The sequence below is a fragment of the Apaloderma vittatum genome, unplaced genomic scaffold, assembly GCF_000703405.1.
Source record: "Apaloderma vittatum isolate BGI_N311 unplaced genomic scaffold, ASM70340v1 scaffold4173, whole genome shotgun sequence".
In the NCBI taxonomy this organism is placed as follows: Eukaryota; Metazoa; Chordata; class Aves; order Trogoniformes; family Trogonidae; genus Apaloderma; species Apaloderma vittatum.
The window spans coordinates 17586-43292 of NW_009709648.1; the positions used below are offsets into that span (position 1 = coordinate 17586).

General features: G+C 38.0%; 1 protein-coding gene and 1 non-coding gene across 2 annotated transcripts in view; one reads left to right on the forward strand and one right to left on the reverse strand.

Moving 5' to 3' along the window:
- Positions 1-25707, reverse strand: part of KIAA0825 (KIAA0825 ortholog) — a gene marked incomplete at its 5' end in the record, with an annotated part of 50878 nt that overhangs the window by 11776 nt on the left and 13395 nt on the right. Inside the window, 3 exons of the mRNA XM_009866996.1 lie at positions 1156-1250; positions 11207-11212; positions 12006-12161. Of these exons, the coding sequence (XP_009865298.1) occupies positions 1156-1250; positions 11207-11212; positions 12006-12161 (257 nt within the window). The remainder of the gene's footprint in view (positions 1-1155; positions 1251-11206; positions 11213-12005; positions 12162-25707) is intronic.
- Positions 10565-10639, forward strand: TRNAM-CAU. The gene has a single exon. It is a non-coding gene; the product is annotated as a tRNA-Met (tRNA).

A 25707-nucleotide genomic window follows, 5' to 3' on the forward strand; every position in this document is an offset into this window, starting at 1 on the left:
CTACAGTTTCACCAGCTCCCTGTCTTCCAAAACAGAGATTTCTAAAGTTATCATCTGAAGCATAACAGTTGAGAGAAGAAGACACGGCAGGATGTCACTACTTTTCCACTAATCTTGCTTTACATTGCTTGTATGACATACAGCAGATTTAAACCTCGCCAGAAGTGGCCAATTGAGAACTGCACCACTGCAAGAGAAATATTTTAATGACGTTAAGACGTAAAGATCCTCACCATGAGGGCAGAGTAGAAGAAAATAAGGATGCCTAACAAGTTGCAGCTATAACACTAAATTGGAAGGCAATGAAGGGCCCCAAAGCCCTTCCAGCTTACTCCAGTTTAGAAGTTGCCTCCTCGTTCTTTCCCTCTCCCCACCTCTAACACTTAACTCCAGTGAGCACAGAGAAAGCCCCCACTGACACCCATTTTTGCACTCCCTTTTTTTTCTTTTTTTTATCTTGAGTCAAGTAAAGCTCAATCTTCTCAAAATACTGTTCTTTGCAATCTACAAGATATAGAAACATTAGTTTTATAAACTGATTTAAAGCACATTTTAAAAAGTCATTTCAGCATTAAAATGGAGCCTTTAGGAAATGAAATTCCACTGTTGTGAAATATCAGGCTTCTTAAAAGCATTTAAGCCCCGCAAACTCAACAATAAAAATCTGTTTAAAAGTGAATGGAAGCCAGACTAAAACTTGTACATGTTCTACAAAGTGATGGTTAGTACATGGTAGTTTGTTGGTATCAAAGAAACTGGACATTGAATGAGTACTTATTGCTACAGAAGCTTCATTATGATCAAATACTAAGAACTTGATAGTTTTTTTTAAGGTTCTGCTGTATTCAAGAATATGTTTAATACTGAAGAAAGCTATCATATTTTAGCATTTTTTTAGTGTTTTGTTATAAGGCATCTTCTACTTCTGAAGTTAAATCCATTCTTTTATTAAATCTTAAACAACAATTTCTCTATGAGTGCCTTAAGAATTTATTTTATCTTAACTGAGACTTTGTACCTAAAATTAATTAATTATAGCAGCTAAATAATGAAACTATGGCAATAGGTGTTTATAATGAAGATGGTAACAGACTACGCTGGAGACACAGACAAAAGAAAATCCCCTACAAAGTGTAAGACTCTTTTCATACTTACCTCTTCTACCTGAAGTAACTGTTCAGGAAGCACACTGATTTCATTTGCTCTAGTTTCTCCTATTAAAAGCTCCCCACTAGCTCTCTTCAGAACTCCTGCACAGTGTGATAAAAGGGATCAAAGTTAAGATTAATTCTGTAGAAAAGTCAGCAGCCTACAACACCTTCTGATATATCAATACGAAGCATAAAAAAACCCTCAACAAGATGTAGGGGAATACTAATGTTATGATAAAGTCATGTTCAGGTTATACACAGCTCCTTTTATATAACACGATGAAATCCACATCCCATTGTATTCATATTTTATACAAACGCACACATAATGTGTAAAATATAGTTTCTTTTGTCATTAATTCATTTTTATACTGATTGTGCAGTCACCTATTCCTAGGGAGAAGAGATAATGTTAGAACAGGTGTGTGGAAATTAATTTCAATTCTTTGTTCAATAAATTATATGAATTGCACACTAATGTATTTTTATAGTTTTTACTTATTTGGAAATGCCAATATGATAAGAATAAAAAGACAGTTAATTAGTACAGTTATTATAAGCAAGATGGTGACAGGAACAAGAACAAGCGAAGCTCCTTATGAAGGGCTGGTACAAAACTTACTCATAAATCTCAGAGAAATGGAAATATTGCCCCTGTTTTGACAAGGACAAATCCATATCTGGGGTAGACATCACTTTCAACGGTGTTTCAAGCAAAGAGGTTTCACTCCAGGAGGTTCCTGGAGTGCACTGATAATAACTTCCTCCTCCAAGTGACAGAAGAGCCATTGAACAGAGGTGCTGTGCTGGACCTTGTTCTCATCAACAAGGAGGAGCTGGTGGGGAATTTGAAGGTCAAGAGCAGCCTTGGCTGCAGTGACTATGAGATGATCAGGATCCCAAGGGCAGGGAGGAGGGTGAAAAGCAAGCTCATAACCCAGGACTTCAGAAGAGCAAACTTTGGCTTCTTCAAAGTTCTGCTTGAAACAGTCTCATGGGATAAGGCCCTCAATGGAAATGGGGCCCAAGAAAGTTGATTGATATTCAAGGATGAGCTCCTCCAAGCTCCAGCAGGAGAAAAGATGCCAGGAGGCTTGCATGGATGAACAAGCTTCTCCTAGTCAAACTCAAACACAAAATGAAGAATACAGAGGGTGGAAGCAAGGATGGGTCACCTGGGAAGAACATCCAGGTATGAAGCTAGGAAAGCTAAAGCCCAAATGCAAGTAAATCTAGCCAAGGATGTCAAAGACAACAAGAAGGGCTTCTGCGAGTACACAGGAGACCAAGGAAGACTAGGGAAAATGTGGGCTCATTGCTCAGTGAGGTGGAGGACCTAGTTACACAGGACATGGAAAAGACTGAGGTATTGAATGCTTCCTTGCCTAAGTTCTCACTAGCAAAACCAGCCATCATGAATTCCAGGTCCCAGAGACCAGGGAAAAGGCTGAAGCAAGAAGGATGTACCCTTCGTGGAAGGGAATAAGGACAGGGAACACTCAAGCAAACTAGACATATGTAAGTCCATGGATCCTCAAGGGATGCATCCACAAGTGCTGAGTGAGCTGGCAGATCTCGTTGCAAGGCTACACTACAACCATTCATCAGTCATGGAAAATGGGGGAAGAGTCCAAAGACTGCAGGAAAGCAGCTGTCACTCTTGTCTTCAAGAAAAGCAAGAATGAGGACTCAGGGAATCACAGCCCAGTCAACTTCACCTCAATCCCTGGGAAGGTGATGGAGCAGCTAATCCTTGAAACCATTTCCAGGCACATTAAAAGACAAAAAATTCACAAGGAGTACTCAGCAGGGCTTCACCAAGGGGAAGTCATGCTGAACCAACTTGATAAACTTCTATGAATAAATGACTGCCTCGGAAGATGGGGGGAGGGTAGTGGATGTTGTCTATCTTGACTTCAGCAAGGCCTTTGACATTGTTTCCCATATGTTATGGGACAAGCTGTAGGCAAGCTCTTGATAGACGTGCTGGGTAAACAGATATTAAGTTGGGTTGAAAAATGGTTCAATAACCAGGCACACAGTGTGGTGATCAGTGGCACAAAGTCTAGTTGAAGGCCTAGTTACTATCAGTTACTCCTAGTGACCTATTTCAGGGGTCACTACTAGATCCAGTCACGTTTAGCAATGTTCATTAATCACCTGGATGATAACGCAGAATGTATCCTCAGCAAGTTTGCAGCTGACACCAGACAAGGAGGAGTGGCTGATACGCCAGCGGGTCATGCTGCCATCCAGAGGGACCTCAACAGGCACACAAGCCTCCTTAAGTTCAACAAGGAGAAGTGCAAAGTTCTGCACCTGGGGAGAAAAAAGCTTCAGACACCAATATATGCTGGGGCCCATCCAGCTTAAAATCATTTTTGCATAAGAGAACCTTGGGGTCCGTGTGGACACAAAGTTGAACATGGGCCATCAACATGTCCTTGCTGCAAAGGAGGTGAGTGGCATCCTGGCCTGCAGCAGGGAAAGCATCGACAGCAGGTCAAGGGAGGTGATCCTTCCCCTCTACTCAGCAGTGGTGAGGTCACACCTGGACTGTTACGTCCACTTCTGGACTACTTAGCACAAGAGAGACACTGACATACTGGAGAGTGTCTAACAAAGGGCCATGATGAGGCTGAAGGGACTGAAGCATCTCTCCTATGAGGAAAGGCTGAAAGAGCTGGGACTGCTTAGCCTATAGAAGAGAAGGCTCTAGGTGAGGGGATCTCATTAATATATGAAGGGAGGACAGAGCCAGGCTTATCTCAGTGGTGCCCAGTGACAGAAGAAGAGGCAGAAGAAGAGTTAATGCTCTTTTTCACTGCAAGGGTGACCGAGCACTGGCACAGGTTGCACAGGGAAGTCATGGAGTCTCCATCCTTGGAGATACTCAAAAGCCATCCGGACATGATGCTGGACAACTGGCTGTACATGGACCTGCTTGAGGAGGGGTTGTTGGAACAGATGACTCCCAAAGGTCCCTTCCAACCCCAACCATTGTGCAATTCTGTCAGTCCATTATTCAAAAGGAATGTGAGAATAAAACTGAACAACATGGTATTTTTAAAATCCATCTTCTTACATAAAGCTGGTAAACAACACTGGTGCAGATATTTCTAATTTACTGTATCCCATGTAAAATTAAACCCAAGAAGTTGTAATAACTGTATGCTAGCTCTTAGGTCATCTGAAGATATTGCTAGTAAACACAGCTAAGGTTTACAGAGATTTTCTCTTTATATCTAGTGTGTGCATACACATAGGATTTCATTTGCCCAAAGTGGATTTTATCTTTCTCCTAAACAATTCACTCTCTGAAGATGAACACTGCACTTTTCATACACCTATACAGCATTCTGAAGCTTCAAGGTTTTTGTGGTTTTTTTCCTGAAAACATTCGGGAACAACAGATTTAAGCTGGTAAAAACGAAAAATAAAATGGAAGAATGTAAAAGCAGAAGAGAATAACCAGGCCAGCTCCCTGATTATTCAACATATGTTACAGACAGCAGTAAAAACTTACTGCTTTTTCTCAGTATGTCTTCATTTATTTCATGATGAAGTTTCCTACAGATTTTTTCAGAAAATACTTCAGAATGAAGAAAAAAAGCCCTAACACTTTACTTGATATTTCCCTTCCTTTCTGTTCTGTGCTTTCTACCTCAAATTTGCCTTGTTTTTCCTTGAAATTCTTCTGATATCTGATCTAACTATGAGGACAACTTACTATCTACATATTTACAGTCCTAGATCATAGAATGGACTAGGCTGGAAGGGACCTTAGAGATCATTTAATCCAATCTCCCTGCCATGGGCAGGGACGCCTCTCAACTAGATCAGGCAACACATGGGGACCGAACAGGGACAATTATTGTCACTATTTAGATGAGCTATTTATATTTTTTAATATCAAGACTTCAAAGATTTTCTTAACATTTAAGCTGAAATCCTTGTATATTCAAGGAATTGCAGCGTTATTTGTTAAGAACTCACAGCTGAGAGAAGTAGGCATCTATCTCATGGTAGATCTGTGTTTTCAGGACCAGAGGCAAAGAGCCATGTGATGTGTCTGCCACCATCAGTAATTTTAAAGGTTCTTTCATTTTTAAATCAACAGGTTCTACTAGATCTCCCCACCTCCTTTTCCAACTAACTCTGTGCACTCTTGCTCTGTATTCCTATATCTATTCCTACATCTACGTGCATGCAGGCTCACACACATATTAAGCCTTCTCTGGTCTTCCCAAAGAAGACCCAAAGGTCAAGCCTCCTATCTTTTACTGAGTTCCTTTGGTTTCCCAAATTTTTGCTTTTACCAAACCTCATCTAGGTAAAGTTGGCCTTAATCTTCTTCAATTTAACCTCCAGCTAGCAAGTGCCCCCTTCACACTTCTTGATCACTGCATGCTAGCCACAGCCCTGCCAAAGCCTCTGCACTTCAGATGCTAATACAACCTTCCTCTCAAGCATTGTTTCCACGGGGACATATATCAAATTATCCCTGTCCTGCTACCTCTTCACTTGTCTTCTGACTGTCTTGCCCTAATCAGCAAACTCCCCTGGGAAATAAAAGTGCAGCTTTATTCAAGAGACTGGTATAGCTGCTGGAGTGAAGCTACTCAGCCCAAATTAGTTTGCCGTTGCAGACAAGAAGGCAGGCAAGTGGACGGAGGAAGCATCCTTACCTAGACAGCCAGCTTTCCACAAAAACTCTTTGACTCCTCTCTACTCCCAAATTCCAAACCTCAGACACCATTTGCATAGACAGACAGAAATGCAGCACTCCTTCTGATGCAGCTGCCTAGAGAATTTGCAGGAAGAGAGCTGAAAAAAAAGTGAATTTCCTGAAAGAAGATGATGGAGGCTGAAGGAATACTTCTCAGTTTTTCACATATGATCCCTTTCCAGAGCATATGCTATAACTCCTCTGTTCTTGAATACTAGGGAACACTGGATTAATCACAAATTCTTGCTATAGCTTTTTTGAAACTTACATACTACCACCTTAACAAATTGTTCATACTTTGAGTACTTGCTTCAGTTTACCATCCAGGCAGCTCAAATCATTTTGATAGTGAATATTCAAACCAAGATTATATCAAGTGCTCCACTTAAAACTGAAACTCTTCAGCCAACTTTCCTCACATGTATTAAAATTTTCTCTGGGGTTATTCTTCTCTTTAAAGCAAACCTTTTTGCCTATGTTCCCTTTGTCTTCAACGTATTTCATTGTTTCTCCAATTTAGTATTTTTCTGGTTTTGTAATGATGATGACAGTGAGACCTCTCGCATTGTTAATGTTTCCTTTTCTTCCTTAAACTAAGTTCTATTATATTATTTCTTTTTTCCTACAGAGTTCCACAGCTTTCCTATGTTCTTCATAGCATTCAGGGTCATAAGCGCATTGTGACATCATTTGCACTCAAATACATCCGCAAAGCATCAAGGAAACCTTCTGTATGACAGCTCACTAACTGAGTAACAGGTGAGTAACAGATGAGTAACAGTACCACCAAAGTAGCTTACTAGCTAGATTCAGACAGCTTAGCCAAAACTTTTATTCAAACCGTGCTGGAAATAATATGTCTTGCAGAAATGGCAGATACCACTCCCCCACAAATATAAATAAGCATGAGAAACAAAATATTAGACTAGTCGTAGATGAAAAAACCTCCTGTGTTCTACCTTCTATAATGGACTTTTTATTTGTTGTATTATAGTGAGCAAACTAATAACACAAATAAATAAAACATACATCTGAAATCAAACTAGTGTAAATTCCATTTTCACTTTGGATTACCTGCCAAAGCTATATATTCCTTAAAGAAGCTACTTCAACATTTTGCTTTGAGATCAAGGCAAAAATCACAGCTTTCTTTCTTGAATCTTTAAAACTTCATTAAGAGGATGCACCTCATGAATTTGATTCGATGCTCCTTTCATTATACTTTCTAGAAACGGTTACAAAGGATCTCCTCTTAGGCTGTGAACGAAAAGACCTTTGCAAATCTTCCCAGTCCCCTGAGGCAAAGCTTGTAAACCTAAGGGCTTGACAACTTTGCCCACAGTGTTTTCAAAGAGCTCGACTGGAGAAAGCTTTTCTTGGTACTCATTATCTGATCTGTCCAAAGTTCACCTTTCTCAATGGAATGAGAAAAAAAGTGAGAGACAGATGAAAGTATGTTAGATGTGTCTGATTTTTCAGAAGTCTCAAGAAGAGGTTTCTGAAAAGCCAGAGAGAAGAGAAATCTACCTTAAAGATGGGAAGAGAATGCAATTTGGCAAGATTCTAAACCAAAATCTCCTGCTTAACCCTTGACTGCAGCTGAATGTTCCAGATTCCTTCAAAGAGAACGACTCCTGTGATACTGCATGTACTAGGTATGTCAGGACATCTCAGCAATTCCAACTGAATGTAACTAGAGAATTAGACTATCTTATCACAGTAGGCATGACAAGATACCTAAAGAAGAAAGGGTTAAATGTGTAGTCAAGAAGAAATGAAAGGTGGTTGCTTCTTCCATTTTCTGAAACCTTTGTAGTGGAACTAAGTGAGGTTATGCAACACTAAAAATAAATGTTCTGCAAATGCAAGAAAAATACTGATACCTCTCCTCAGGAAGGCAGACTAGCAGTCTTGTCCAGATGCCAAAGTTCAGGGATGGAACAAAATCACCACATCATCACTTATTTGTCTGAGAACTTTTCACGATGTTCTCGTTTTACTTAAGTAAAAACTTGAATGTTGTACTGGTAGAAGATAAAATGTTTTTCTTCATTGTACTTAGCTAAGACAAATATAATTGGAAATCAAGCACAAAACTTGGCATGTACGTTCTTCTCATTGAGGAACACACATTAAATTAGGTCTGGTAATGGAAAGGAAAAAAAATGAAATCAGGAAGAATAGGATGGAGAATAGCGAAAAGAAGTTAAGAGTGGAAAATGGAATTCATAAAATTTTTTCCAATCTGCGCAAACACTTTGGGGAAATGATGATTCTGAATATATTCCAGAAGATGCCGGATACAAAACTCTCAAATTGAACTCAGAGAACTATCCGCATCACCTAAAAAAACTCTCTACATCCATCTCCCTACAGAGTTCACTCTGGTTCACTGTTTCCTTTGGTGCTATTGTCTGCCATGGGGTTACCATCAGAGAACACTGGTAGGCAGTACTTCCCTCTAACATCTATTTTCAACCGCCTAAATTGGTCTTCATAGGATTCCATTGTGCACACTGCAAAGAAACTTGTCTTGTTGCCAGCTAGAACTGTGAACTACATGTCTTTCTTTTCTTCACTGTTCTTTTTTTGGTTCACAAGCAACCTCCTACCAAAAGCAGAATCCGCAGAAGAGACTACATCCAAGCGATAATGCAATGAAAAAGTATGAAGAGAAGCCCAGGTGGCCACCTTGCAAATTTCCAATGTGGAAGCCTTCGACCTCTCCGCCCAAGAAGCAGCTATAGTCCTAGTGTAATGAGCTTTACAAACCCTGGGAGCCTCTTTACCCTTAACTACATACGCCTCCCTAATACAATCCCTTAACCATCTAGCTAAGGAACTCTTAGAAGCCATTTGACCCCTCTTAAGACCCCCTAAGAGTACAAACAATCTGTCAGAAGATATGAAATCTTTGATTCTTCTGTGATAAACCCTAAGTGTTCTTCTTACATCCAATTTATGCAGCCATTGCTCTTTGTCATCGCTGGGTTTAGGGAAAAATGAGGGCCAAGAAACCGTCTGGTTTAGATAAAACTCAGATGCCATCTTTGGGACAAAAAAAAATGTAAAAAGAGGAACCATCCAAAGAACTACTTTGTTTCTGATGGAACTTGTTCTATATATCAAGACTGAAGTACTACGGGATATGCTGAACAAAAATCAACTAAAGCTGCCATTGAAACAGCTATACACATAAACGCAACACCTGACACAAGCACATGAAAAAACATTATTTTTGTTGCATCTCTGCATGAGTTACATAAATGAAAAGGCTCCTGTGAATACTAAAAGCATCCAAAAAGAAAAGGAAGCAAGTGCGAGGTTCCAATCTATGTGATGCCTCGGGAAACTTTAGCTCACTTGGATATTAGCCTACCTTTTACGAATTGGCCACTTTTCCTTATTTTACCAGCAGTTACTACTTGCAGAGGACTGACTCTTCAGATACGTCTACACCGCAGTGCCTGCAGGGTAGTTTGGATACACCCAACCTGGCTTTAAACCAGTGAGAAATAGTACGAGTAACTGTCTAGCAACAGCAGCGTGGTTCAACCTGGGCTAATTCACTGGTTTTGCAGGCTGTGCTGGGTTGTAAAACTGATACTGGTACCTGAGTTAATTTAAAGCAGCTTTGGACAGATCTGCACTCTAGACTATGTCAAATTAAGTGTTGTTTTTTTTTCTAGCAAGATGTAAGTACACTTCTACAGAAGTACAGAAGATGGCCATTATATTTTCCAGTCACATAGTATTTGTTCTCATTAAAATACAGTATTCTAATCAATCCTTCTTATCAAAACTCAGCCTTCATCAGTGAAAAAAAAATTAGCCCAATATAGGACATTAACAGGGAAAATCTTAAATCCCTTTTGGTACTTAACAGAACATGGAACTACTGGGAACATAGCTCTCATTCTCCCATATCAAATCATCTTTTATTTTATCACTGCAACTGAGATTTCTGACAATATGAAGTGAAAATAATACCAATAAACCCTTCTTCTAGTAATTTTTTTTTTCATTCCTCTGGCCATGTCTTTTCTTCACATATTATCCAGAAACTGATATATCATTGAATAAAGTTTTGTGGATAAAATCACCTGATCAGAACAGCAACACTAAAATCCAAAGGTACATCTGATGACTTCACCAACTTCGCCTAAAAGATTTACCTTCCCCTGTGTTTCAGGGCAAAAGTAAGTTTATGTTTTCTTCAGAAGAGGCCTTCTACCCAGAAGACTGTCTCCTACAAAAAAAAAAATCTAGTAATATTTCCCATTCAGACTTGATTAAGTGGAGTTACCATTTATGAACCAACCTCCTATAGATATGAGTACTCTAAAAGAATATTTCTCAATGAAGAAGGCTTAACACACTTTTGAGGAATAGTTCTGAATGTAATTAAGCTTGGAGAAATGCCTGCAGGATAAAGTCCTAAACAGACTTCCTGGAAAGAAAAATATTTTTTGTTAATGTTGAAATCATTAAGTTCTCTGAATTATTTGAGATCACATGTCTTAGAGTGTAATTAGTCAAATATGTCAAATAAATTTCACATTCAAGATTTCTTCAATTTTTCTTTTACTTTATCACATAATATACAAATTGAAATTATCCTTAGTGAGTTTATACCCTATCCTCCATATTACTCTATGAGAAATGTACTGTAACACCTCTTTGGGGGCTGGTTAGCTCAGTCGGTTAGAGCGTGGTGCTCATAACACCAAGGTCAATGGTTCGATCCCGGTTCAGTCCCCATGTGTTGCCTGATCTAGTTGAGAGGCGTCCCTGCCCATGACAGGGAGGTTGGATTAAATGATCTCTAAGGTCCCTTCCAGCCTAGGCCATTCTAGGATTCTATGATTCTAAGATTTTGTGGGGTCAAGGCCATCAAATGTAAAACACAGTGTATAATAGCTTGACATTTCTTAAGATTTAGTAAAACAGAGAGATTAAAGGAGGCAGAAATACGATGACACCAACAGTAAAAATGAAACTTGAATGCAGATTTTATTTGAGCTCTGATGTACATTCTAAAACCACATAGGTTAACCTCTATTTCTTTATTTCAGAGTGTCAATATTTTAGATGAACAGTCCATTAACAAAATGTGTGCATCAGAACTCTTCCTATATAATCTTAGCTTTTTATTTTTAATCAATTTTGTATTCTAAGACCACATTCCCAAAACACCTTTCTTCTCAGCCTGCAGCTCGGCTACAGAGATATCAAATATTGGACTCCACCTACCCTCTGTCCCTAAGCAGCCTGGCCTCATTTCTGGTGTGATCCTTTCCTGCAATATAATCGAAGCTCTTGAAACCACTTGCTCTCTGGTGACCTGGAGTCTCTCTACTGGCAGAAGCAGCAGAACATTTACGAGCATACTGTGCCCTGGAAGGTGTTATTCACCTGAATTTTTAGGGTTTCAGGTTGTCCTCTTATGACATGAATGCAATTAGATGGAAAAGAGAGTGAGCTTGCAATCTAAAAGCAAATGCAAACATGATCCTTGGCTGTGAAGCAGTTTACGTTCAGATGAAAAGTCTACTTCTATAAAAAAAACACTGAAGCCAGTAGGATATGCATGATAGTAAACATATGACATATTAATAAGTGTTGGTGGAAGTTATAGATTAAAAAAGGACTATATACTAAAACATTTAGTTGTATGTATACTACAATGATTTAAAATGATGTTCAAGTCAGTGTTTTTCTCTCCTAAAAAAGGCAGCTTTCAAGGACAACTTCAGGATCAGTCAAAGTTTCAAAGAATTCAGACTCCTGATATTGTTTTGCCATACATGAAATACAGGACTTCATAATTCAACAGGAGATACTACATTACAGTGTTCGATAGTTATTAGCTAGGATTCTCCATCAATAACTACTATACATTACATCTTTATGCACAAATACCAGTTCTCTTCCACAAGTCATTGTGCTCAAATGCAAATCTGCATATTTCATAAAAGATTTTCAGTGGATATGGTAATACATATGTTTATAAAATATGATGACATGAATTAGGTAATTAATGTTGAAAATCCTCTATATTATCCTTTTGCACAAAGCAGAATCAATAAATAAGGAAAAGCATTCATTACCTTGAACATTCTTACTCCTCTCCGTAAATGAGGGCACCAATAGAATTTCTGCAGACAGCTCTTCGATTTTTTCTTCCAGTAATAAAAAGAGTTTGATAAGTTGAGAAAGACATTTGAGTTGATACAACGTTAAGCAGAAGTTTCTTCCTTTTTTATGGTATTCTTGGGAGGCTGTTCAAGTAAAATCATAAAATACCATTTACTATAGCTTAAAAAAATGATTTTGCAAAACTGACTATGTAAGAAAGCATAATATATCAAATATTTTAAACTTTGTCAGAGCATAATGTATATTTTTCTTATTATAAAATACTCTTACATTAGTTTATCCTAAGTCTTTGGTATTTCTCAGCTATCTGGGAAGTTACAACTGAATTTCAGATATTTTGTTATTCCTTAACCAGGATTTTTGCCAAGCAACAGATCTACTCAGAAACCTTCTCACCTGTGTTTTACAGACAAAACTCTGTTGCAAAAACTGATTGAACAAAAGGGAAAAACCCACGTCATTACTGTATTTTAATGGTTTGGGACATCACATCACTACACTGTCACTCTGCAAGTCACCTTGTCTGTTTAACAATCTGCTAGCACAATACAGTTGATGAATATGACATTTGAGTGAAAAGAAACATCAATCTAACACTCCACAACTTTAAATATGTGGGGTTTGAAAACAAGTGAGACTGTCAGTGAACAAATATCAGCAAGTATTATACCTGTAAGCATTTGGTATTTAAAAGAAGAAAAAGAACATTTTATTTTGAAAGGTTAACACTTGTAATCATAACATATAATCATGTCACATCAACCAGGGAACTCTGATGTGAGCATGGATTTGAGTCAGATTATAAAAGACTGTGAGCTGTTTCCAATTCAGTATTACCAAACCACATGGCTTTAAGTACTTTAATTTTATAACATCTTTAAATGTAACAAATTTCCAATTCTATGTAAACTGCGGTGAGCTGATACCATGTTCCTATGCAGTTCTGTTGCAGATGTAACATCAGCAGAACAGTTTATGTAGAAAGTGTCAGAGTGAGAGCCAGAGTAGTTTGAAAGGGAAGCTCTGAAGACGAAAACAAATAGAAATTGATTGAAATGTACTTTTATGTGTCAAATCTCTCTTACCTATGCAATTTTGAAGTACTCAGTACCTCCCTTTTTCCTCAAAGTTCCTAGATATTTTTTTTAGGTACTCACAAATCACTTTTAAATAGACATAGATCTAAGTAGCAGATCTGAGCTCTGAATACAAATTCCCTAATTTGCTATTCCAGTTTAGCAGCCTTAGAGATTGAACTGCTAGTTTTGCATTCACATCTGAATTTCCTCAAAATTCCAAACAGATGTATTCTTGCTAGTCCCTTGCATTTCTAAGAAAGGCAAAAGAAAGTCTTATGAATAATTGCTTCTGTTAGTGCCTCTCCTCTCTGAATAAAAAGTAAATAATATCTGTATCACTGGATTTCCAATTTTAAGTCTTAAACTTAAAAAAGAAAGACATTCCGCTATTCAGAGAATTTTTCTTCTTTACCTGAAAATTAGATAATATAAACGGAGTTTAACTGACATAAAATGACTGCCCAAGTCTGCTGACAGCCAGAAATAACATATCCAAGATGTAAGAACCACAAATCACATCATAAAAATCAATGGAATGTCAGTTCTGTCTCCTATAATTTGAAACCTTTGTGATGCTCCTGCTCCCTCTCTTGCGGAACAAAGAAACCTTCTAATTGTTTGATTGCCCCAAGTGACATTGTTCTCATTAGACTGAAAGCCAAAGTTATGATACAGTAATTTTAATTTTAGAATATATTATCAAACTCAGAAAAAAGTAAGAACTTTAATTTTTACTTTCCATGACCATTCAAAGTATATTTCAGCTGGAAGCTCAAGATACTGAGTTCAAAGATCCCTCTTTTTTCATGCTGTTAAGAAGCTGAGAGAATGCTTTAATGTAGGACAAAGCACATTACAGTATATGTAAATAAACACTTACATAACCATCAGAGCAAAGGCTCACTATTTAATACTACATAAGTTCTACCAACATCTAGAAAAGCCCTTCAGATTTCTAGGTTGCAAAGTACAGACAAACTTCTAGACACCTGAAGGTAGTGAAGAATACGCATTTAATTTCGTGGCTGACAAAACTTTGGTACAAAATTAAGAAAAACATGGAGGTAAGCATAGAGGAAATTCTGTCTCTGATAAAAAGGCACGAACATAGGCGCTGCCATCTGATAAGCAGTCAACCCTCACAAATGAGAGGAAAGGAGATGAAACAACAATGTTAAGTGCACTCCTGAAGGCCTCAAGCATGAAGTTGAAATTGCTTGAATCAGTTCTCAAATTCATCAGAAACCTGCAAGCAGTGAGAACTTGGTGATCCAATTCAACATAAAGTGATGTGCAAACCTCTGTGGGATGGTCAAGATAAAGGCATTAGAAAACAGAAAGGAAAATCGGGCCACCATGTAACAAATAATATTCTCCCAGAAGAGAGGAAGAAGGCTAAACAATCATCTTGCACTATAGACATCAGGCGGAGAATTTTTAAGATGGGAGGCAAGGCAAAAGCCAGATCCCAAGACTCTGGAAGAAGAAAAATGGACGAACCAACCAACCAACCAAATACATATATCGATCGAATTTATGGACAGCTCCATATACTACAGGGTAACTCATTCTTAAATTTCTTTTTGTCCCCTGTTACGTTTTGGTATGATAAAGAAAATGTAATGCAACTTACATTTAATGTGTAAGTATACCAAATATCTGGAGGTGATAAAGATCCCTGCATTGTCTACAAAAGCTTTTTGTCACAACACTATAGATGGGTAAAGGCATGTGCTCTCACACTAGCAATCAGCACAAATCATGCCAATGTATCATTTAAACAGGCTGTGGCCCAAAATTGATGGTAATAATGCAGTGCGTGTTTGAAAGGTCCAGTAACACCTCTCAGTTGCTGGCCCACACAGCTCATGTAAAGTTACGTGTTATTCTGCGCAGCTCACAGGTTTTGAGGCTCTCGACTCAGGGCAGCAATTTTTGAACAACTCACCTGTACTATCCAAAGCTATCACTGCAAGGCACTGTTGCATCTCATTTTACTCACACAAAAACTGTGGGTCTTACTATAGTTTGCAGGCTCTACAGCTGCTGAAGCACAAGCTATGCAGAAACACAGACACAGACTAATTCTCATTTAAGACTGCTGCTATTTCTCATGGGCTTATATCACAAGAGCACATTACTGGACAGTCTAACTTTAGGAAGAAGTTAGCTTGAACCTCAACTCAGCTTGGTTCATCCGCAGCAGCTTGAAAGAGCTGGATGGGAGGAACCACCAAAAGTGGATGTCCTTTCACAGAGTATCTTCCATGTCCACGGTTTTATTGCCTCACCGAAATTACAACTCATTTATTTACTGCCTAAGGACCAAATAGTATGCACGCACCTGAGTACTCAAAGCTTGATTGGAAGACCTTATATACATCACAGACATCTGACTGTTTCAAAATACTGACTTCAACCTTGAAGACCACTGACCAGGCTGATGAATAAGCATATCACAGCCCATTTTTTAGCAGAGGGGAATGAAAAAGTATGTCTCTTCAGACACTGAGCTGATTGAACAACCACAGGACAGAAACATGCAAGAACTCTCTAACAGCCAACAGTTAATCAGCCAAAACGATGGCATACAGAAAATGTGCAAACAGGTTTGTAAGTCTTGTAGAAGATTGCCATGAAGAGTAGAGGCCTCCATGTGGACAGATGATACACTGTGATACATGTTCAACCAAATCTTGGTGTTATGAACTTGTCTGGAGGTTCATGATGCAGACTGGTGTACAATTAATATGAAAAAAATAGTGAATGAATCATGACTTATGATGCTAGGCCAGAGAACTAACATAACTCATTTACCCAGCAAGATGTAAAGCTGCTGAGGGCACCCTACACAATCACAGAAGACCCTGCACAGAGTGACTTGAAGCACATGAAGGTGATCTCAGCCACCCACAAATTTGTTAGCAATCGCATTTCAGTCTAACTTCAGAGTGGAAGGAAGCATGTCACAAGTTACACAATACAAACAAACTTCCTGAATCAACTGCAGTTTGCTGCTATCAGTCTTCTAAACTTCCTTTTTCTGCATTCATATGGTCTTCGCACAAGGAAATAGCTGCACCAGAAACTTCAGCTGCAGGCATACATCAACAGCACCTCTGCGGTGTCTCCTAACAACAGAGCATGGTGATGTCTGTTAAAGCACTACCATGTGAGAAGAACTTCTGAAAAGGGACAGAGAGGCCGGTAGAGACACCACAGGGAGCCAAAGTGGATCATACAGCCATTGTCAATGTTCTAATGAGCCAATTTTGCAAATATTGCTCTAAATAGAGGTGAGGTCAGGACCTAAATAAACACAGAGGAGTAAGAAAAGGTTCTGAGCATCTGAACATAGCCTCAGGCTTCCTCCTGTGCAGAAAAAGAAGCAGAAAAATAGTGCTGGACAAAACTACTCCCTATACTGATGATTTCTGAACTGCTCTGGAGGCTGTATCTGCCAGCAGAAAAATCCTAAGCCAGTACTATGAACTATCTTTAGCCCAACAAAAAAAGATCCAAACCAAGTACAATGTCAGGGACCACCAAAGGCTGGCTGCTCCCTGAGGGACAGAGCATGATGATATGGCCATCAGGACAGGTTCCTCAGCAGCTAGGGACCTGTGCTGCACTCCCTAAGCAAGGTAAGCAAGTCAGACCCAGAAACGACAGTCAGGTTTCAAACAACAGTCCAGATCATCAGCCAAGTTGATAATGATGATGCAAATCTGAAGTTAAGCCAGGAAGTTAATTCACAGCTTGGAGTCGGGATCAGGTCTGGTGATGGGAGCCAAGAGTCAGGCACAGTTCAGCAATAATTAGGTAGGTCCATGGTCATAAAGCAGACTCAAGCTCAAGCCAGAAAATCTGAATCGATGTGGTCCATGACCAGCCACAGGTCTCTTGGACATCAGGAGACCTGTGATGTACTTCAGGTGAGAACCGAAGACCAAGATTCCATCTGAAATGAGTCTTTGGGCAGGCTGTGGTAGAGACAACAGAAGAGGATGGTGAGAGACATTAAGGCCCAGTGTACTCAGGGCTTTGTTGCATGGCCCTTAGGAAGCTTCAGTTTTCAGACTAAAATCACAGAATAATGGGTAATTTCTGGAAAACTGTCTTTCTGCTTCATGAAGGACAGCATAATTATTTTCCTAAGAGGAAAGAAGACAAAGTACTTCAGGCTTCTTCTATCTAAACTGTGGTCCTTTCTTGGGGTAAAGGGAAGAGGAGGTGGAAAAGACAACAAATTTATTTGAATTAGTTTGAACCTGTATTGAATTTATGTGTAACAAGTAAATAAACATTGATGGTTCACTATACGAAACTGGAAGGATGCAAAGGAATAAGCTCAAACTTTTAATCCTTTTAATATCTTAATATCTTAATATTTAGATAATCTGCACTCTTGACTTCCTATCACACAAAGGCAAAGGGGTTATCAAGGGTACTTCATTTCCTCCGATTTACTACCCCAATCACCTAATGACAGCTAGCAGAAGTCTGCCATCCCAAACCAGGTGACTCTTGGAGAGCTTGGCTTATAGAAAAAGAAGGCCCAAACAAACAAAGCTAATATCGGAAGTCTACCAAATTGCACAATGTGTGCCAGAATGCACTGGTGCCAAGGCAGCTGATGCAGTCATATAGCATCAGAGAAACTGGGAGCATTTGTTTTCCAGTTTGGCCTTTCACTTTAGCAGAATAGATTGAAACTGAAGACATTTTCCTAAGATCTGAAGGACATACCACACTTGCTGAAGAATGAAGCAGTCCGTTTTACCAGAGACAATCTGGATGGTTGTATCTGGGCAGGAGCACACTAGTAGTCTTCAGGAGGTAGGAATAAGCACTCTGACTGCTCTGTTAAATTAGGGCTAGAGACAGACTTCACCAGATCTCAAGTTTCTGTTCAGATCTCATCCAAGCACCACAACATTAAAAAAAAAAAAGGTAAATGCATAGTCCTTTCCAAAGCAGCAGGAAAACCTCAAATGCTAGCAAGTCTAAGAACGAAGTATGTTCACTGCAAATATTACATACCTGAGAAGCCCTAAGTGAAGGCATCAGTGTCACAACAATAACTAATTAAAGCTATTCTTTGAGGAAAAAATACATTAAAAACAAGCCTTGTATTAAGAAATTTAAAAATACACGAAACAAGCAGAATAGTCCAGGTTCCACACAGCCCAGATTAAGGTAGTGTTAATTCATGATAAACATACATCAATAATAAAACACAAACCAAGTTTGATCTACTTTTTTTTATACAGCCTTTCAAAAAATCTAAACTTCTGTCCCATCGTTGGTTATCATGCAACGTAAATACTAATCCAGTTCTCAAAATTCTGGCAAAGGTGTTTTAACACCTCAGCACAAATTCCATAGGCCATGCATGCTTTAACATACAGTCAATTCAGGTTCTTAGGTAAATTTAAGACAAAACTGTTCTATCATCCATGAGGAAAAACTCTTCAGTTGCATTTTCATATGTTCTAAACCTAAACAAATTTACTAAGCTGTTGTATAATTTAGAACAGAAAATCCTCATCCCCTATGCTAACTTCCTGAATCATGTAAAACCCGAAATTCTTGCAATGGTCATCCCACAGTTTCTTGCTTTTCTCCCTAGTTTCTCAGACTGGAAAACTCTCCTGGAATTGGAGGAGCTACGCAGAAAAATTATGACAGAATCTAGACAGAAAGAGCATAGGTAAAACTTAGAAACAAACTTCTGCTGAAACAGTCAAGAATCAGTAACATACACAGGGTTTTGCTGTTTCATTGCACAAACGATGGCTCTTGGTTAACAGTAAATATTTAGATTTAGATGTTGATAATTCAAGATGAGCATGCACTACAAACACATCCTACAAAAATGTAAGCACTCCCATTACCATTTTCTACAATACAGTTTAGTGACACACAAAAACAATAACTAGAAAACAGCAAAAATGGCATTTGTTTTGTGCAGATGAAGCTAAACACAGAAAGTTCAGATAGCTTTATATCTGGACTTCTGATAGCACTCTAAGGCTTCAGGACTTTTAAATGGCAGAGAAGCATGCTGCCTTAAATCTTTATTCTTTTATCTTAGGCTTGAAATGCTAGGCTGAAAACAATTTTAATTTAATTAGTTAGAAAACCACTCCTTCTACCAACAAGTAATAAAAATGCATGACTCAACACTTTTCCTAGAATATGAAAAAAATGATGCTCCAAACAAGCACGCAGTAACTTTACTGAAACTTTTAATGTGAAATCCTCAGAACAGAGAATAATATAATGTTTTTCACGTAGACTAATTATAAAAAATGTTAGTGCAAAATATATCTAGTTTGAAAAATTATAAGCACCTAAAACAGGAGTGGCTAAGAAATTAGCATCTCTATGTATCACAAAAATAAGAACGTAATACCCTAAGAGTAGCTACACTGAGTTCAGCTACAGAGACTTTATCCTAGCATCCTCAGCTTGTCAGTGACTGAAAGAGGAAAACTAAATAAAAATAGAACAAGAGAACCATACACACTATTATTCCTCAGAGCTTACCTGGCTCTTGCAGTTGGGCAGCTTCCACAGACAGATGCAGCACACAAGAATAGTCTAGTGGGTTTCCATTTCAACAGTTTCTCTCGTTACCCCTTCACCTTTTCTATCATCCATAATGTTTTTTGGAAAGAAGTTCAAACAAAACTTTACCTACACTCTGGGTTAACAAATATACAATTTCGTGTGCCTGAATATTTCATCTTCAAGCTCCTCCTGATGCCAGATAGTTTTAAGAGTCAGTCAACTATCAATACTTCTTTATTTTTCCAGTGCCTCCCTTCATTTTATAGACATTGTATCCTATCGTCTTAATTTTATTTTCAGACTCAAGAATTGTAGCTTGCTTATTTCTCCTTGTATGGAAGCTGTTCTATACTTTTTATCAACTTGTTGCCCTTCCCTAAGCCTTTTACACTTTTTTCTACATCAACAACTAAAAAATATGCATACATAGGATATAGTCTAGAGAAACTGTGAATACTTTAAAAAGGGATTACTAATGAAGTCAGGGACTACTTCACAATACTAACAGTTAAATTAATACCTCACCCTCTAACAAGATAAATACATTGTAGAGCTATCTCTACTCAACATTAATTCCAACAAAAAATCAGCGTGTCATTCAAACATCAAGGTTAAATTCAGTGTGGATGTGGTATGTCTCAAACACTGAATCTCAGCCTTCTCTGACGTGTACTTGTATATAGAGGTATTTTCTGCAAAATAATGTGACCACTTGGGAGCTCTTAGGAATAAAAAAAGTTGGTATTAGAGAATTTCACTTTACAGCAATGAAGCTGAGAAGTGCCCATATGAATTGTAAGCCAGCTACTAAGTTAAGCATTTTTCCAGCAACACAGAGTGAAAGACATTCAGTAAAGCACTTGATCACAGTACCTGATCTTCTCCTTAATGCTTATATCCAGTAGCAAGGTATCTGCCCTTATCTTACCATTTAAAAAAGATTTGCCCTCATCTTTATAGAAATGAAGCATTATGAGAAAAAAGGCTGTGCTAGGTCTAAATGACCTGTGTACACCTGCTAACTTGTGATTTTACATCCAGTTTCAAAAGTGGCCCTTTCCTCAAAGCTGTAGCTCTTGAAATCACTAAATAAAGTGTTCCCAATTTCCTTGGTTATAGCCTGGAAGCATTTAAATCTCAAAAGGCATTAGAAAGCATGCATATGAATGAATCTCATAACTTTAACATGACTTTTCTGACTTTTTATTTGTTTTTTTTTTTTTTCTAACGAGCATGGTACCTTACACATTTTAAACAAAATGGCATTCACAACATCTCAGAAAAACGAATGGATTATCCCGATCATATCAACCCATCCAGGGCTGTGACACAGTAAAGTGTGGTGCAGAAATCCCTGCATTAAAGGTGACCTGGCTGTGGATGTTCAAGAAGAGCTACACTCCGACAGCATTGTCCTCAGATTAATTAGCCTTACGACTCAGTGTACAGAGCCACACAGCTAAACTGCTTCTGAGACTCATGATGGAATCCTTGGAAGGCAACCTGATGACTGTCTTCTTCAGTGATTACAGTGGGGAATTCTCCCTCAGCAAAAAAAAACCAAGGGCTTAAAACCCTTTTAATCAATTTTACTGTAAAACACCTTCCCAATACATTAAATATCATTCCCTTGCCCCCATTTATAAGGCTTAATAAGATAGATCTGAAATATTGTTCTACAAAGGTACACAAGAAAGTGGTGTCAGGGATTCCACGCAATAAAGCTATGTGAGGAAGAAAACGGGAGAAGAAAAGGGGTAATATTGAACTTAAAATCTAACTGCAACCTGCATACAAAAAATAGAGCCTTTTCAAAAATGGAACTAACATTTTCTTAAAATCTGAAAAGCAATAGCCTAACAAAGCAATAAAAACTCATCTGCTGACAGTCACCGTGTTTAGGGATATTTCATGGGGTAAATTTTTAAAGCAGTGCACAGGGAGTTACATACATAAATTCCATTAACAATAATGTGTTCCTCAGCTCTCAGTGATATTAACTTTTAAGTGATGCTATAACTATTATAACAATCTTGCATTTATGACAGCGCTCATCTGCACACTATCTCCTAAACAGAGCTTGTATATAAACTGTAGTATTCTCTCCCTTGTGTTTAGTAATGATATATTCCTTTTTTGTGGACATCTGCTTATGCTTTTCTCAAACTGCATTTTGGTGTATATTTTTTAATGTAACTGCTAGGTTTAAATAATTAGTATTGCTGGATATAATCACTAATTTCCTCATACTGTAAGAGGCAACTTAATATTTCTGCATAGCAGATGTAATACACAATATTACACAGAACTAAATTATTACAAACAGTGCCAGCACTTTTCTATACACGGTACTTAAGATAATTAATAAAAATCATCTTCATTACCGCATGCTAGCATTTTTTTAACAGTTTAATTTGGATAGGTTACAAGATACATTCAAATCACACAGATACAATTACTGCAAACCCAAGAAGATATTAAATGTTCCCAACCAAATCCCTTTGACCCTGTTAATGTCTGTTCCTTGTTAATCTAAGGTAAACATTGTTTATAGCATGCATTTGTTACGGAATATGAAAAAAAAAAGGAAATCCCTTAACAGTTGTTATTGATTCCAGCATTTACTGACTGAAAGTTAAGTGCCGTTTACAAAACAGAACAGATGCAGATGCTGACAAAAAGGTAAACAATTGTTGCGTGGCTTACTGCCAGATTCTAAGCCAATATATTAAACTCCAAGCGAAGCACATTTCCCCTATAGATTGCACTTATTGCCACTTCATTTCCTATGTGCTCTGTCTCTCTATTGCTGTGCCTGGCACTAAGCTATTTTCAGTTCTTCGGTGACCCCTGAGGCCTAGTGCTACCTCACATAGCCATTAGTGAAGGGAATTGCATGTGTCTGACATGGCCTGAAACCAATTATTTGATATTTTCCTCAGAATGATGCCCAACTCTGCTGGGAATGAGCAATCATGAAATAATTTACCTCCTGATTTAATTTTTTCCTGCACAAATTAGTTGTAGCCTGAGCTAGCTATACACAGCTGCCTGTGACATATCTCTGTCTTATCAAGATTCTACTTGAAATGATGAAAAAGGAAAGGGGGGAGGAGAGTTGAATAGAATAGGTTGGGGAATCCTGCTTTAAAAAGGCATTGACAAGTTTATCAGATATACTGATCACACGTGCTCTCCGCTGATTGAAACTGACAGACCTATAAAGAACTATCAGTGCAGCAAAGGAAACTGTGTGGATGCAAACTGTTATCCGAGTGTTTAAGTTTTTTTAAACACCTGTCTTGCTTTGCAGCTCCCTGTTAGTTCCAGTGAAACCCAGCAGCATCAGGAGAATCTGATAAAGCAGCTCACACAAACAAACTACGTGTTTGGCTTATTTTTGTCCCTTAAAAAAAATAAAATAAACGGTCAGAGATCTAAGGACAGCAAACATTTTCTTATTAGACATCACCATTAGCTTGTGACTTTTGTAAGTGCTTATGCTATACATCCATACTGTGCATGTGTCAAAAACATGTAGTGAAGTAAGGGATCTCAACTTATGTATAAACATGAAAAGCATGTATAAATTTGCATATATTTAATCAAGACAGTGTGTCTGTCATAGAAAGAGATATGTCACTGCCAGCTATTAAACAACCTCAGTGAAGACTACATTAGTGTTTTGAAAGAGATTCACTATACATGAAATTTTAATCAAATCTGTTCCATAATATCTTCCCAGTTAAACGAGAGCAGTTTTCACCTCATCATGAAGGCTGGTTCCCTATCAGGTTGCTAGATGTTTGCTACTAAATGCTTAAGTCCTTTGTCAATACTGAGTGTACAGGTCTGTCAGAATGAAATCTTTACTTCAAATCATGTTCACCGGCCAACTGATCAAAGACCAGGGCCGGAAAAACACCAGTCGGAAAGCAAGAACATCTGATCATGCTCTGACACCAAATTTATGTAGTAATTTTGAGCAAATCATCTCACCAATCTGACTCTGTGACAGCACACAGCTACTTTGTAACTGTTGAACGAATTACAGAGACTTTCTCAAGTGCTCTGAGGATGAAGTGCCCTGTAATAATGTTTAATAAAACTGCTTTATACACAGACACCTACTGCGGCTTGCTCTGAAACCAGAGACTCAACATGCTCCTTTATTTTCAGACCCACATGCATACTCTAATAAATTGCAAGATATTCTGATCATACATTGCAATTTCTGCTATACATTTTAAAGAATTCAAATGTAAACAAATTAATCAGTCTCTGAATTAAAACTAATTAATGATGGGTCCATTTAAGGAATTTAGCAGTCAGTGCCCAATCATACCTGGTAAGTATTACCATAATGAAATAGCTGATATTGTTTAAACTTTCTTTTACTTAAAATAGTTGTAAAACTTGTAGATCTACTATATTTGCAGTTGTTTATAGCATTTATGGGGTCTTTTTAGGTGCTAATCTGTAGGCGACAATTCCTTCTGAAGTGACTATAAGCAAACAGTTCTCTTTGGGACTCCTAAACAAAATGCTACTCTTCATAATATTTCTCAGCAGAACTGAATCCATATTCTGGCTTTACCAATGACAGACACTGGTTAAACATACACCTTTTAGATTGTCTTGCCTATGCTGTGGGCTGAGAGAGTCATAGCATCCCCTGAACTCTTCCAATACATGCACAGAAAACACCAAAGGAGCGTCTCTGACGAAAGCATAAAAACTGAGGGAGACTGTAGCAAACCGCAGATAGCAGCTATTCTGAAACAGAGGAGTCCTTGGAAAACTCTAAGAAGTCGATCTTCCTCTTTGGTCTTTGCCAAAATAGAAATTTAGTACTGTCACATTTGTCAAACTTTCTCACGAATTCTAACTTCGATAGGACATGCAGATGTTTCCCTATAAACCATTTAAAAAACTTAGCTGATGAAAGATAATTGTAATTTGTATTTGGTAACACAGTAATTAACATATTTGTCTTAATCCGATTTTAATTTCTCTAACGTCTGCAAATACAAAAATGTAATCTAGCTTCATTTCTATCCTCTGTATTTACATTCACAGTGGAATGCCTGGATGTCTCAGAGATTGGTTCACTACATCAGAACTACTCTATTGAAATTAGATCGTTAGGAACTTTCAACCAATCAGGAATTTCTATTAAGTGTTCATCATCCCTTTGTGTAGTCTACGCACAATTTTATGTATTTCCTTAAATAATAGATTAAAGTGCCTCTGTCACTTTTGCTTCTCTTACTCCTTGGAATTTTCAAGATATAGCAGAGGCAGATAGTGACAGCTTTTGTTCTAACAAGAGAAGACACTCAAAAAAATACTCATAAAGCTAGAGTCAGTACTCACATTTCTGCTTCCTACCTTTTTATATTTTAAAACCCTAGTTAGGCAAAGTCACCACGAAGTTCTCTTGATTACTTTTACAAGAAAAATAAAAATCAGGAACAAATCTAGGCGTACAGAAAAAAGGGCAGACACTGCAATTTAAAAACGTCTAGAGAAATTAGTATCGAAATTCATAACCTTTTAACAAACATTTTGTAGACAAATGAGTACAATGAAGGATTAGTCATTAGTCCTACGTCAGCATGAATGTACACACACAGGTTCCTACTCACTGAACTCAGACTACTCTTAAAATACGTCTTTATATATGAGCTGATAGCACTGCATGTAGCAGAACACCTTATTTTTGTGTTACTGAAGTTGCTGGACTTTTCTAGTATATGAACAGCATATCAGTAACCTGATACGCATTTAAATACAAAGATTTGATCTTAGCCAGATGATGATCAGTGCATGAAGCTGCTGAGGAGAAGGAAACTCTTCTCGAAAGTCTGAGACCAGTAACTGATCCAATTCCAGACCATCTGCAATCTCAAGAGCACTAACTACTAAATTTCTAAGAATTTGGACTTTGTTATAACCACTTCTTTTCTATCTCAGTCAGATAGGAATACATCCACTGCCTTGCTATATTCAG